Below are 15494 nucleotides of genomic sequence, written 5' to 3' on the forward strand. Positions count from 1 at the left end.
TTTTCGTCCTTTCAAGGCACTAAACCTGAATTTTATGTCAGGTACATTGATGATGGCTGATGGTGCCGTGTCAAGCAGTCGGGATGAGTTATTACAGTTCATTGACTTTGTTAACAACTTTAATCCCGCCATACAATACACACATGAGATATCAGAAATAACACTACCATTTCTCGATATTTCTACTAAGGTAGATGGTGATCGGATTTCTACATCAATTTACACAAAACTTAATGATTCACATTGGTATTTACAGTATGAAAGATCACACCCTACTAGAATGAAAGACTCCATACCTTACTCACAGTTACTCCGGGTACGTCGTATTTGCAGTGATGATACTGATTTCCGTAACCAGGCGAGGAATTTATGTGATTATTTCAAAAAACGGGGTTATCCTCGTAATGTCACTGGGAAAGCATTGGCCAAGGTTATGTCAATGTCAAGAACGAATTGTATTGGATCTACGGTTTCCCGTGACAATCAGGATCGTGTCATTTTGGCACTTACGAACCGTCCTTTAAATGTCAGGATTAAAAACATAATGTACAAACATTTTCACATTTTACAGACCAGCGAGGAGACAAATTACACGTTTCCACTAATGCCTACTACTGCCTGGCGTCGTGACACTAATTTAAGGAGGTTATTGGTGCATACGGGTGAAAGGGGAGACCCTGAGAAATATGGTTCTGTCCCGTGTAATCGTCCTAGGTGTAATACTTGTCCTTTTATTACAGACTCTAATCGTATATTTGGTCCCAAGGGAGATGTTGAGGTCAAATATCCGTTCAGTTGTATCACCATGAATGTTGTATATTGCATTTCATGTATTAGATGCGGGAAACTTTATATTGGTTCTACAGTTCGTTGATTGGGTGATCGGTTTGCTGAGCATCTACGGCAAACTAGACAGAAAAATCGTTATTATCCAGTTTCACTTCATTTTAATTCTAGTGGACATAATATTACAGATATGTCTATTTCTGGTGTATGTGTTGTCAATGGCAACGAAAATCAGCTCAGGGGTGTCGAGGAGGAAACTATATTCCACCTTGGAACTAAAGAACCCCATGGAATCAACAAACAGTTCAACTCATTTGTTGAGCTCACTACCTAAGGCGCGTTATTTGTTCTATTGTGGAATTTTTTGTGATTCTAATTTATGGTTCATGCGTGTTCTTACGTTCCTATGTTCTACCTGTACGTTATAACATTTTCTTCTATGCTATCGATACAGAGCCATTGCTCGAAACGTCTAGCTATTTTTAATAGTTATTTAGGACTACGATTACCAAATATTATCTTCTATATATCACTCAGTAAGACGTTTGCTAATGCTCATAATTAAAATGGCTGTAACAGTTCCAAATTTAAATGTATTATCGTTTTGTTAAAAAGTTAAATATAGTGCATAATATGGAGATCCTGTCATTTCTTTTTTTTCTACATGTTTCTTTTTTATTATTTATGTACAGCCTTGCTAAATCTTGCTAAGCATTTAAAAGAGAGAATGTTTGCACCTGTTATCTATATAGCCAAGACTGTTTGGATGATAAAAAGCATAAAAAAAAAATTCACTCCCAAGTTCCCACAAACCTGCATCTCTACCTTAATTTTAGTTATTTCCAGTATCTTTGTTGTCTTTTTGTCCAATGCCTTCAAAGTTTCCAGTGTTCTAGCCAAATTAAATAAAATTAAATGTTACTTTTTGTGCTCAGCTATGACTGCTGAACATGCCTGTACAAGAAAGCAATTTAATCATAAACTGAGTGAGTTTGGATTGATACAAGAGAAGTTTGCAGATATGTCATTAAAAGTGTATGCTATGGAGAGTATGGCTTATTTAACTGCTGGCATGATGGATAGGATGGGTGATCAGAATGGCCCTCCAGATTGCTCTTTGGAAGCTGCCATGGTCAAGGTATGAAGTTTTGACTATATGACTCACTCTCATTGCTATGCAGGGAGTTGTCATCTTAAAATTGCAATTGGGTTTCTAGCTTCACTTTTCACAGGCGTTTAATATTACTCACAAGAGTGTTCACTGTTGTCAACTTTTCATAAATGACCTGCCATTAACGAAAACTGTGATTCAAACTGTTTCCATATTCGGTATAAAGTGTGTGACTTCTTTCTATTTCATCCACTTTTGTTTCAAAAAACAGAAACATTTACCGGTAAACATTTGATCCGTTTTGATTTTAATTAAATTTGGCATGGACATTCACAGTGGATTACTAAATGTATTTTTTTTTTACATGTACCAGTTTCTTATACAATTTTAGATATTTTCTTTAAATTCGGTACAAAGACAATGATATAAATGTTCTTTTCACTGTGGAGATACAACACAGATTAAGTATGTTTGCTAGGTTTTCAGTTCTGAGGGCTGTTGGCAATGTGTGAATGAAGCTCTACAGATACTTGGTGGAATGGGTTATATGAAGGCCTACCCGTATGAACGATATCTCAGAGATTGTCGTATTTTACTCATATTTGAAGGCACAAATGAGATTCTAAGGCTATACATAGCACTGACAGGAATGCAATTTGCAGGAAGCTTCCTCAAAGATCTAATATCGTGAGTATACATCAATATCAACGACAAATTTGCAAGTCGTAACAATTACCATATTGTATATTTCAGCTTTATGCTTGTGGTCTGCTTCAAATTAAATTAAAGTATTATACTAGCAACACAGCACACAATTTTACAATTTTGTGCCCTGTTGCACATCCAGTAACCTGTTTGAAATTATGTTGCACACTTGTTCATTTTTCACATGCTAATTAGATCATGCAGCATTGTATATATGCCGTGTTCTCTTTCACAAATATACTGTACACTTTGCTGTATGTATGCTGTATGGCTCTTGTTACCCAAAATAAATCAGTAAACAAATATGACAATGTAAAAAATGTACCGTATTACCCCGGGCACGCGCCCAGGGGCCTGAACGTACAAAATCAGGAAAAATTGGGGGTGGGCGCTTACCCGAGGACCACCCCAAAAAAGATTTTAAAAAGTTGTTTTTGTGATCGTATGATAAGGTCAAATAAAGGAATGCTTTCGTACACTTTGTACACGTACTTATTTCTTGATTTATGCGAGGTTTCAATAAACGTGAGCACTCGGTCAAGATCTGTGGGAACACTAAGACACAGGGTCGAATTTCAAGAATAAAACTTGTTTTATGTCAGCGAATGAAGTTGTATTACTCACTGAAATTGACTACAAACTATGGTAAATATTGTAATCAATGCACATTTACATTTTTAGTAACCGTGATCAGTGCAAGTCGAAACGGCCGGGAAAAACTACTGCTTGTAATCCAAGAAGGCGATGACCTCATTAGCATAATTTTGTTCATGCACGTATTGATACATCGCACCGTAATTACTGAAGAATAGCAGACAGGGTTATGAAACAAAAAAACTTTTATTACTGATGTGAAATATTTACAAACTATTGTGAATACATAAACATATCCAAATGGCGATACATAAAAAACAGACTGAAAATAAACTCTGGTCGACCTCATTAACATGATTTATTCACGCACCCACACACAAGACAAAATTATGATGCAACAAGTTCCCATCGTCGGCATGTCTCATTATGGTTATCGTAATGGACTTGAGGTCGGCAAAATGTGTTTTTCTTCAACGGCAGAAAAATAATCCACATGACCGTAATGCCATAGCTGTGATGAGGGATGGAAAGAAAGTAGCAATGTCTCAAAAGTGCTAGCTCCCGTTCACAGTCTGCTGGCATCGGTGTCGCTGGGTGTATAGATAGATAGATAGAATTTTTTATTTGGAACGTACCAATGAAAACTTGAGTAAAGTCCAAAAATAACAATAACAAAACAAAACATTCAGAACAACAAAAACTTTCAGTATTAATACATATCAAGAATATAGAAAATAAATTTTGCAAAAATGCTAAGAATGAAAAAAAAAAAAAAAAATAGAAAATGATAGAGGGAAGTTGTGCAACCAAATTTGCCGAGTTCGCAGTTTTTCGCCGATAAAAAAATAACTAAGGCAAAAACTCACGGTTTTTCAGCATTTTTGTAATAAAGACATTATCCTCTATCAATAATCCGCCCCAAATAGAAACATTTCCACTAATTCTTGTGTTTTTACGACGTTTTTCGAAAAACCTGCGATTAGGCTGCGAAAGTAGAACATTCCGGAGGGGGTGAAACGGAAGAGCCAAACTTAACGCGTAAAAATAGAACGCGTATTTTGACCTCTACGTGGCCAACCAATGGCTGGACACGGATACGTTTTTGGTCGTTGCCAAAGAGCCCCGCGGCCATCGCCTGGCGATGCTCTTCCAATGAGTTTTTACGTAAAAACACAAACAAAACGGCCCTTTTCAGGGCCACCACACATTCCAAAAAGAGAACTACCGTAACGAACACACTATTTAAATAAATCAAACGCGTTCGTTTTTGACAAATACAACTTTATTGTTGACCGAATTCTTGGCTAAAAATCACCCTGGGCGTTTAACCGAGGATGTCCCCAACATGTAACTTTTGTGAAAACGGGGTGGGCGCTTGCCCAGGGAGGGGCGCTTGCCCGGGGTAATACGGTATGTAAAATATAGTAGTCAGTTTGGATATAATTTCATAATAAATTTAAAAATATCACATTAGAAGTAGAAAAACATCTGGTTGTTGTAGTAAAATCAAGACAAAGTCAACATTCTGGAATTTGGGATCAAATACTATCAACCTGACACACAATCTGATCAGATACTGGCAACCTGACACACAATGGGATCAAATAATGGAAACATGACACACAATCAGATCAAATACTGGCAACCTGACACACAATTGGATTAAATACTGGCAACCTGACAGACAATCAGATCAGATACTGGCAACCTGACACACAATCTGATCAAATACTGGCAACCTGACACACAATGGGATCAAATACTGGCAACCTGACACACAATCAGATCAAATACTGGCAACGTGACACACAATTGGATCAAATACTGGCAACCTGACACACAATCAGATCAGATACTGGCAACCTGACACACAATCTGATCAAATACTGGCAACCTGACACACAATTGGATCAAATACTGGCAACCTGACACACAATCAGATCAGATACTGGCAACCTGACACACAATCTGATCAAATACTGGCAACCTGACACACAATGGGATCAAATACTGGCAACCTTATACACAAAGGTATCCAATACTGGCAACCTGACACACAATGGGATCAAATACTGGCAACCTGAGACACAATGGGATCAAATACTGGCAACCTGACACACACAATCAGATCAAATACTGGCAATCTGACATACAATCTGATCAGATACTGGCAACCTGACACACAATCAGATCAAATACTGGCAACCTGACATACAATGGGATCAAATACTGGCAACCTGACATACAATCTGATCAAATAATGGCAACCTGACATACAATGGGATAAAATACTGGCAACCTGACACACCATGGATAAAATACTGGCAACCTGACACACTATTAGATCAGATACTGGCAAGCTGACACACAATCTGATCAAATACTGGCAACCTGACACACAATCTGATCAAATACTGGCAACCTGACACACAATGGGATCAAATACTGGCAACCTGACACACAATGGGATCAAATACTGGCAACCTGGCACACAATCAGATCAGACACTGGCAACCTGACATACAATGGGATCAAATACTGGCAACCTGACACACAATGGGATCAAGTACTGGCAATCTGACACACAATGGGATCAAGTACTGGCAACCTGACACACAATGGGATCAAGTACTGGCAACCTGACACATAATCTGATCAAATACTGGCAACCTGACACACAATGGGATCAAATACTGGCAACCTGGCACACAATCAGATCAGACACTGGCAACCTGACACACAATCTGATCAATTACTGGCAACCTGACATACAATCTGATCAAATACTGGCAACCTGACATACAATGGAATCAAATACTGGCAACCTGACATACAATGGGATCAAATACTGGCAACCTGACACACTATTAGATCAGATACTGGCAACCTGACACACAATCTGATCAAATACTGGCAACCTGACACACAATCTGATCAAATACTGGCAACCTGACACACAATCTGATCAAATACTGGCAACCTGACACACAATCAGATCAGATAAGATACTGGCAACCTGACACACAATCTGATCAATTACTGGCAATCTGACACACAATCAGATCAAATACTGGCAACCTGAAACACATTCAGATCAAATACTGACAACCTGACACACAATGGAATCAAATACTGGCAACCTGACATAGAATTAGATCAAATACTCGCAACCTGACACACAATGGGATCAAATAAGATACTGGCAACCTGACACACAATCTGATCCATTACTGGCAACCTGACACACAGTCTGATCAAATACTGGCAACCTGACACACAATCTGATCAAATACTGGCAACCTGACACACAATGGATCAGATACTGGCAACCTGACACACAATCAGATCAAATACTGGCAACCTCACATACAATCAGATCAAATACTGGCAACCTGACATACAATCAGATCAAATACTGGCAACCTGAAACACAATGGGATCAAATACTGGCAATCTGACACACAATCAGATCAAATACTGACAAACTGACACACAATGGGATCAAATACTGGCAATCTGACACACAATGGGATCAAATACTGGCAACCTGACACACAATGGGATCAAGTACTGGCAATCTGACACACAATCTGATCAAATATTTGCAACCTGACACACAATGGGATCAAATACTGGCAATCTGACACACAATGGGATCAAATACTGGCAACCTGACACACAATGGGATCAAGTACTGGCAATCTGACACACAATCTGATCAAATATTTGCAACCTGACACACAATGGGATCAAATACTGGCAACCTGACACACAATAGGATCAAATACTGGCAACCTGACACACAATGGGATCAAGTACTGGCAATCTGACACACAATGGGATCAAATACTGGCAACCTGACACACAATGGGATCAAGTACTGGCAACCTGACACACAATGGAGTCAAATACTGGCAACCTGACACACAATGGGGTCAAATACTGGCAACCTGGCATATAATCAGATCAAATACTGGCAACGTGACATACAATCTGATTAAATACTGGCAATCTGACATACAATCTGATCAGATACTGGCAACCTGACACACAATCAGATCAAATACTGGCAACCTGACATACAATCAGATCAAATACTGGCAACCTGACATACAATCTGATCAAATAATGGCAACCTGACACATAATGGTATAAAATACTGGCAACCTGACACACCATGGATAAAATACTGGCAACCTGACATACAATCAGGTCAAATTCTGGCAACTTGACACACAATCAGATCAAATTCTGGCATCCTGACACACAATGGATCAAATACTGGCAACCTGACGTACAATCAGATCAAATTCTGGCAACCTTACACACAATCAGATCAAATACTGGCAACCTTACACACAATCAGATCAAATACTGGCAACCTGACATACAATGGGATCAAGTACTGGCAACCTGACACACAATCAGATCAAATACTGGCAACCTGACACACAATGGGATCAAGTACTGGCAACCTGACACACAATCAGATCAAATACTGGCAACCTGACACACAATGGGATCAAATACTGGCAAGCTGACACACAATGGGATCAAATACTGGCAACCTGACACACAATGGGATCAAGTACTGGCAACCTGACACACAATGGGATCAAGTACTGGCAACCTGACACATAATCTGATCAAATAATGGCAACCTTACACACAATCAGATCAAATACTGGCAACCTGACACACAATGGGATCAAATACTGGCAACCTGACACACAATGGGATCAAATACTGGCAACCTGGCACACAATCAGATCAGACACTGGCAACCTGACACACAATCTGATCAATTACTGGCAACCTGACATACAATCTGATCAAATACTGGCAACCTGACATACAATGGAATCAAATACTGGCAACCTGACATACAATGGGATCAAATACTGGCAACCTGACACACTATTAGATCAGATACTGGCAACCTGACACACAATCTGATCAAATACTGGCAACCTGACACACAATCTGATCAAATACTGGCAACCTGACACACAATCTGATCAAATACTGGCAACCTGACACACAATCAGATCAGATAAGATACTGGCAACCTGACACACAATCTGATCAATTACTGGCAATCTGACACACAATCAGATCAAATACTGGCAACCTGAAACACATTCAGATCAAATACTGACAACCTGACACACAATGGAATCAAATACTGGCAACCTGACATAGAATTAGATCAAATACTCGCAACCTGACACACAATGGGATCAAATAAGATACTGGCAACCTGACACACAATCTGATCCATTACTGGCAACCTGACACACAGTCTGATCAAATACTGGCAACCTGGCACACAATCAGATCAGACACTGGCAACCTGACACACAATCTGATCAATTACTGGCAACCTGACACACAATCTGATCAAATACTGGCAACCTGACACACAATGGATCAGATACTGGCAACCTGACACACAATCAGATCAAATACTGGCAACCTGAAACACAATCAGATCAAATACTGACAAACTGACACACAATGGGATCAAATACTGGCATTCTGACACACAATGGGATCAAATACTGGCAACCTGACACACAATGGGATCAAGTACTGGCAATCTGACACACAATCTGATCAAATATTTGCAACCTGACACACAATGGGATCAAATACTGGCAACCTGACACACAATAGGATCAAATACTGGCAACCTGACACACAATGGGATCAAGTACTGGCAATCTGACACACAATGGGATCAAGTACTGGCAATCTGACACACAATGGGATCAAATACTGGCAACCTGACACACAATGGGATCAAGTACTGGCAATCTGACACACAATGGGATCAAATACTGGCAAGCTGACACACAATGGGATCAAATACTGGCAACCTGACACACAATGGGATCAAATACTGGCAACCTGACACACAATAGGATCAAATACTGGCAACCTGACACACAATGGGATCAAGTACTGGCAATCTGACACACAATGGGATCAAATACTGGCAACCTGACACACAATGGGATCAAGTACTGGCAATCTGACACACAATGGGATCAAATACTGGCAAGCTGACACTCAATGGGATCAAATACTGGCAACCTGACACACAATGGGATCAAGTACTGGCAAGCTGACACACAATGGGATCAAGTACTGGCAACCTGACACACAATCAGATCACATAATGGCAACCTGACATACAATCTGATCAAATACTGGCAATCTGACATACAATCTGATCAAATACTGGCAACCTGACACACAAGGGGATCAATACTGGCAACCTGACACGCAATCAGATCAAATACTGGCAACCTGACATACAGTCTGATCAAATACTGGCAACCTGACACACAATCGGATCAGACACTGGCAACCTGACACACAATCTGATCAATTACTGGCAACCTGACATACAATCTGATCAAATACTGGCAACCTGACACACAATGGATCAGATACTGGCAACCTGACATACAATGTGATCAAATACTGGCAACCTGGCACACAATCGGTTCAGACACTGGCAACCTGACACACAATCTGATCAATTACTGGCAACCTGACATACAATCTGATCAAATACTGGCAACCTGACACACAATGGATCAGATACTGGCAACCTGACATACAATCTGATCAAATACTGGCAACCTGGCACACAATCGGATCAGACACTGGCAACCTGACACACAATCTGATCTATTACTGGCAACCTAACATACAATCTGATCAAATACTGGCAACCTCACATACAATCAGATCAAAGATTGGCAATCTGACACACAATGGGATCAAATACTGGCAACCTGACACACAATGGGATCAAATACTGGCAATCTGACACACAATGGGATCAAATACTGGCAACCTGACACACAATCAGATCAAATACTGGCAATCTGACACACAATGGGATCAAATACTGGCAACCTGACACACAATGGAGTCAAATACTGGCAACCTGACACACAATGGGGTCAAATACTGGCAACCTGGCATATAATCAGATCAAATACTGGCAACGTGACATACAATCTGATTAAATACTGGCAATCTGACATACAATCTGATCAGATACTGGCAACCTGACACACAATCAGATCAAATACTGGCAACCTGACATACAATCTGATCAAATACTGGCAACCTGACATACAATCTGATCAAATAATGGCAACCTGACACATAATGGTATAAAATACTGGCAACCTGACACACCATGGATAAAATACTGGCAACCTGACATACAAGCAGATCAAATTCTGGCAACTTGACACACAATCAGATCAAATTCTGGCATCCTGACACACAATGGATCAAATACTGGCAACCTGACGTACAATCAGATCAAATTCTGGCAACCTTACACACAATCAGATCAAATACTGGCAACCTTACACACAATCAGATCAAATACTGGCAACCTGACATACAATGGGATCAAGTACTGGCAACCTGACACACAATCAGATCAAATACTGGCAACCTGACACACAATGGGATCAAGTACTGGCAACCTGACACACAATCAGATCAAATACTGGCAACCTGACACACAATGGGATCAAATACTGGCAAGCTGACACACAATGGGATCAAATACTGGCAACCTGACACACAATGGGATCAAGTACTGGCAACCTGACACACAATGGGATCAAGTACTGGCAACCTGACACATAATCTGATCAAATAATGGCAACCTTACACACAATCAGATCAAATACTGGCAACCTGACACACAATGGGATCAAATACTGGCAACCTGACACACAATGGGATCAAATACTGGCAACCTGGCACACAATCAGATCAGACACTGGCAACCTGACACACAATCTGATCAATTACTGGCAACCTGACATACAATCTGATCAAATACTGGCAACCTGACATACAATGGAATCAAATACTGGCAACCTGACATACAATGGGATCAAATACTGGCAACCTGACACACTATTAGATCAGATACTGGCAACCTGACACACAATCTGATCAAATACTGGCAACCTGACACACAATCTGATCAAATAATGGCAACCTGACACACAATCTGATCAAATACTGGCAACCTGACACACAATCAGATCAGATAAGATACTGGCAACCTGACACACAATCTGATCCATTACTGGCAACCTGACACACAGTCTGATCAAATACTGGCAACCTGGCACACAATCAGATCAGACACTGGCAACCTGACACACAATCTGATCAATTACTGGCAACCTGACACACAATCTGATCAAATACTGGCAACCTGACACACAATGGATCAGATACTGGCAACCTGACACACAATCAGATCAAATACTGGCAACCTGAAACACAATCAGATCAAATACTGACAAACTGACACACAATGGGATCAAATACTGGCATTCTGACACACAATGGGATCAAATACTGGCAACCTGACACACAATGGGATCAAGTACTGGCAATCTGACACACAATAGGATTAAATACTGGCAACCTGACACACAATGGGATCAAGTACTGGCAATCTGACACACAATGGGATCAAATACTGGCAACCTGACACACAATCTGATCAAATATTTGCAACCTGACACACAATGGGATCAAATACTGGCAACCTGACACACAATAGGATCAAATACTGGCAACCTGACACACAATCAGATCAAATACTGACAAACTGACACACAATGGGATCAAATACTGGCAACCTGGCACACAATCGGTTCAGACACTGGCAACCTGACACACAATCTGATCAATTACTGGCAACCTGACATACAATCTGATCAAATACTGGCAACCTGACACACAATGGATCAGATACTGGCAACCTGACATACAATCTGATCAAATACTGGCAACCTGGCACACAATCGGATCAGACACTGGCAACCTGACACACAATCTGATCAATTACTGGCAACCTAACATACAATCTGATCAAATACTGGCAACCTCACATACAATCTGATCAAATATTTGCAACCTGACACACATGGGATCAAATACTGGCAACCTGACACACAATAGGATCAAATACTGGCAACCTGACACACAATGGGATCAAGTACTGGCAATCTGACACACAATGGGATCAAATACTGGCAACCTGACACACAATGGGATCAAGTACTGGCAATCTGACACACAATGGGATCAAATACTGGCAAGCTGACACACAATGGGATCAAATACTGGCAACCTGACACACAATGGGATCAAATACTGGCAACCTGACACACAATAGGATCAAATACTGGCAACCTGACACACAATGGGATCAAGTACTGGCAATCTGACACACAATGGGATCAAATACTGGCAACCTGACACACAATGGGATCAAGTACTGGCAATCTGACACACAATGGGATCAAATACTGGCAAGCTGACACACAATGGGATCAAATACTGGCAACCTGACACACAATGGGATCAAGTACTGGCAAGCTGACACACAATGGGATCAAGTACTGGCTACCTGACACACAATCAGATCACATAATGGCAACCTGACATACAATCTGATCAAATACTGGCAATCTGACATACAATCTGATCAAATACTGGCAACCTGACATACAAGGGGATCAAATACTGGCAACCTGACACACAATCGGTTCAGACACTGGCAACCTGACACACAATCTGATCAATTACTGGCAACCTGACATACAATCTGATCAAATACTGGCAACCTGACACACAATGGATCAGATACTGGCAACCTGACATACAATCTGATCAAATACTGGCAACCTGGCACACAATCGGATCAGACACTGGCAACCTGACACACAATCTGATCAATTACTGGCAACCTAACATACAATCTGATCAAATACTGGCAACCTCACATACAATCAGATCAAAGATTGGCAATCTGACACACAATGGGATCAAATACTGGCAACCTGACACACAATGGGATCAAATACTGGCAATCTGACACACAATGGGATCAAATACTGGCAACCTGACACACAATCAGATCAAATACTGGCAATCTGACACACAATGGGATCAAATACTGGCAACCTGACACACAATGGAGTCAAATACTGGCAACCTGACACACAATGGGGTCAAATACTGGCAACCTGGCATATAATCAGATCAAATACTGGCAACGTGACATACAATCTGATTAAATACTGGCAATCTGACATACAATCTGATCAGATACTGGCAACCTGACACACAATCAGATCAAATACTGGCAACCTGACATACAATCTGATCAAATACTGGCAACCTGACATACAATCTGATCAAATAATGGCAACCTGACACATAATGGTATAAAATACTGGCAACCTGACACACCATGGATAAAATACTGGCAACCTGACATACAATCAGATCAAATTCTGGCAACTTGACACACAATCAGATCAAATTCTGGTATCCTGACACACAATGGATCAAATACTGGCAACCTGACGTACAATCAGATCAAATTTTGGCAACCTTACACACAATCAGATCAAATACTGGCAACCTTACACACAATCAGATCAAATACTGGCAACCTGACATACAATGGGATCAAGTACTGGCAACCTGACACACAATCAGATCAAATACTGGCAACCTGACACACAATGGGATCAAGTACTGGCAACCTGACACACAATCAGATCAAATACTGGCAACCTGACACACAATGGGATCAAATACTGGCAAGCTGACACACAATGGGATCAAATACTGGCAACCTGACACACAATGGGATCAAGTACTGGCAACCTGACACACAGTGGGATCAAGTACTGGCAACCTGACACATAATCTGATCAAATAATGGCAACCTTACACACAATCAGATCAAATACTGGCAACCTGACACACAATGGGATCAAATACTGGCAACCTGACACACAATGGGATCAAATACTGGCAACCTGGCACACAATCAGATCAGACACTGGCAACCTGACACACAATCTGATCAATTACTGGCAACCTGACATACAATCTGATCAAATACTGGCAACCTGACATACAATGGAATCAAATACTGGCAACCTGACATACAATGGGATCAAATACTGGCAACCTGACACACTATTAGATCAGATACTGGCAACCTGACACACAATCTGATCAAATACTGGCAACCTGACACACAATCTGATCAAATAATGGCAACCTGACACACAATCTGATCAAATACTGGCAACCTGACACACAATCAGATCAGATAAGATACTGGCAACCTGACACACAATCTGATCAATTACTGGCAATCTGACACACAATCAGATCAAATACTGGCAACCTGAAACACATTCAGATCAAATACTGACAACCTGACACACAATGGAATCAAATACTGGCAACCTGACGTAGAATTAGATCAAATACTCGCAACCTGACACACAATGGGATCAAATAAGATACTGGCAACCTGACACACAATCTGATCCATTACTGGCAACCTGACACACAGTCTGATCAAATACTGGCAACCTGGCACACAATCAGATCAGACACTGGCAACCTGACACACAATCTGATCAATTACTGGCAACCTGACACACAATCTGATCAAATACTGGCAACCTGACACACAATGGATCAGATACTGGCAACCTGACACACAATCAGATCAAATACTGGCAACCTGACACACAATGGGATCAAGTACTGGCAATCTGACACACAATGGGATCAAATACTGGCAACCTGACACACACTGGGATCAAGTACTGGCAATCTGACACACAATGGGATCAAATACTGGCAAGCTGACACACAATGGGATCAAATACTGGCAACCTGACACACAATGGGATCAAATACTGGCAACCTGACACACAATAGGATCAAATACTGGCAACCTGACACACAATGGGATCAAGTACTGGCAATCTGACACACAATCAGATCAAATACTGGCAACCTGACACACAATGGGATCAAATACTGGCAACCTGACACACAATGGGATCAAATACTGGCAACCTGGCACACAATCAGATCAGACACTGGCAACCTGACACACAATCTGATCAATTACTGGCAACCTGACATACAATCTGATCAAATACTGGCAACCTGACATACAATGGAATCAAATACTGGCAACCTGACATACAATGGGATCAAATACTGGCAACCTGACACACTATTAGATCAGATACTGGCAACCTGACACACTATTAGATCAGATACTGGCAACCTGACACACAATCTGATCAAATACTGGCAACCTGACACACAATCTGATCAAATAATGGCAACCTGACACACAATCTGATCAAATACTGGCAACCTGACACACAATCAGATCAGATAAGATACT

General features: G+C 40.8%; 1 protein-coding gene across 1 annotated transcript in view; it reads left to right on the forward strand.

Annotated features, from left to right (window-relative positions):
* LOC144352627 (complex I assembly factor ACAD9, mitochondrial-like) overlaps window positions 1–15494 on the forward strand; it is a 203539-nt gene that overhangs the window by 83548 nt on the left and 104497 nt on the right. The window contains exons 10-11 of the mRNA XM_085496672.1: window positions 1722–1924; window positions 2376–2584. Of these exons, the coding sequence (XP_085352798.1) occupies window positions 1722–1924; window positions 2376–2584 (412 nt within the window). The remainder of the gene's footprint in view (window positions 1–1721; window positions 1925–2375; window positions 2585–15494) is intronic.

This window comes from Saccoglossus kowalevskii, chromosome 3 (assembly GCF_978046115.1).
Source record: "Saccoglossus kowalevskii chromosome 3, keSacKowa6.1, whole genome shotgun sequence".
In the NCBI taxonomy this organism is placed as follows: Eukaryota; Metazoa; Hemichordata; class Enteropneusta; family Harrimaniidae; genus Saccoglossus; species Saccoglossus kowalevskii.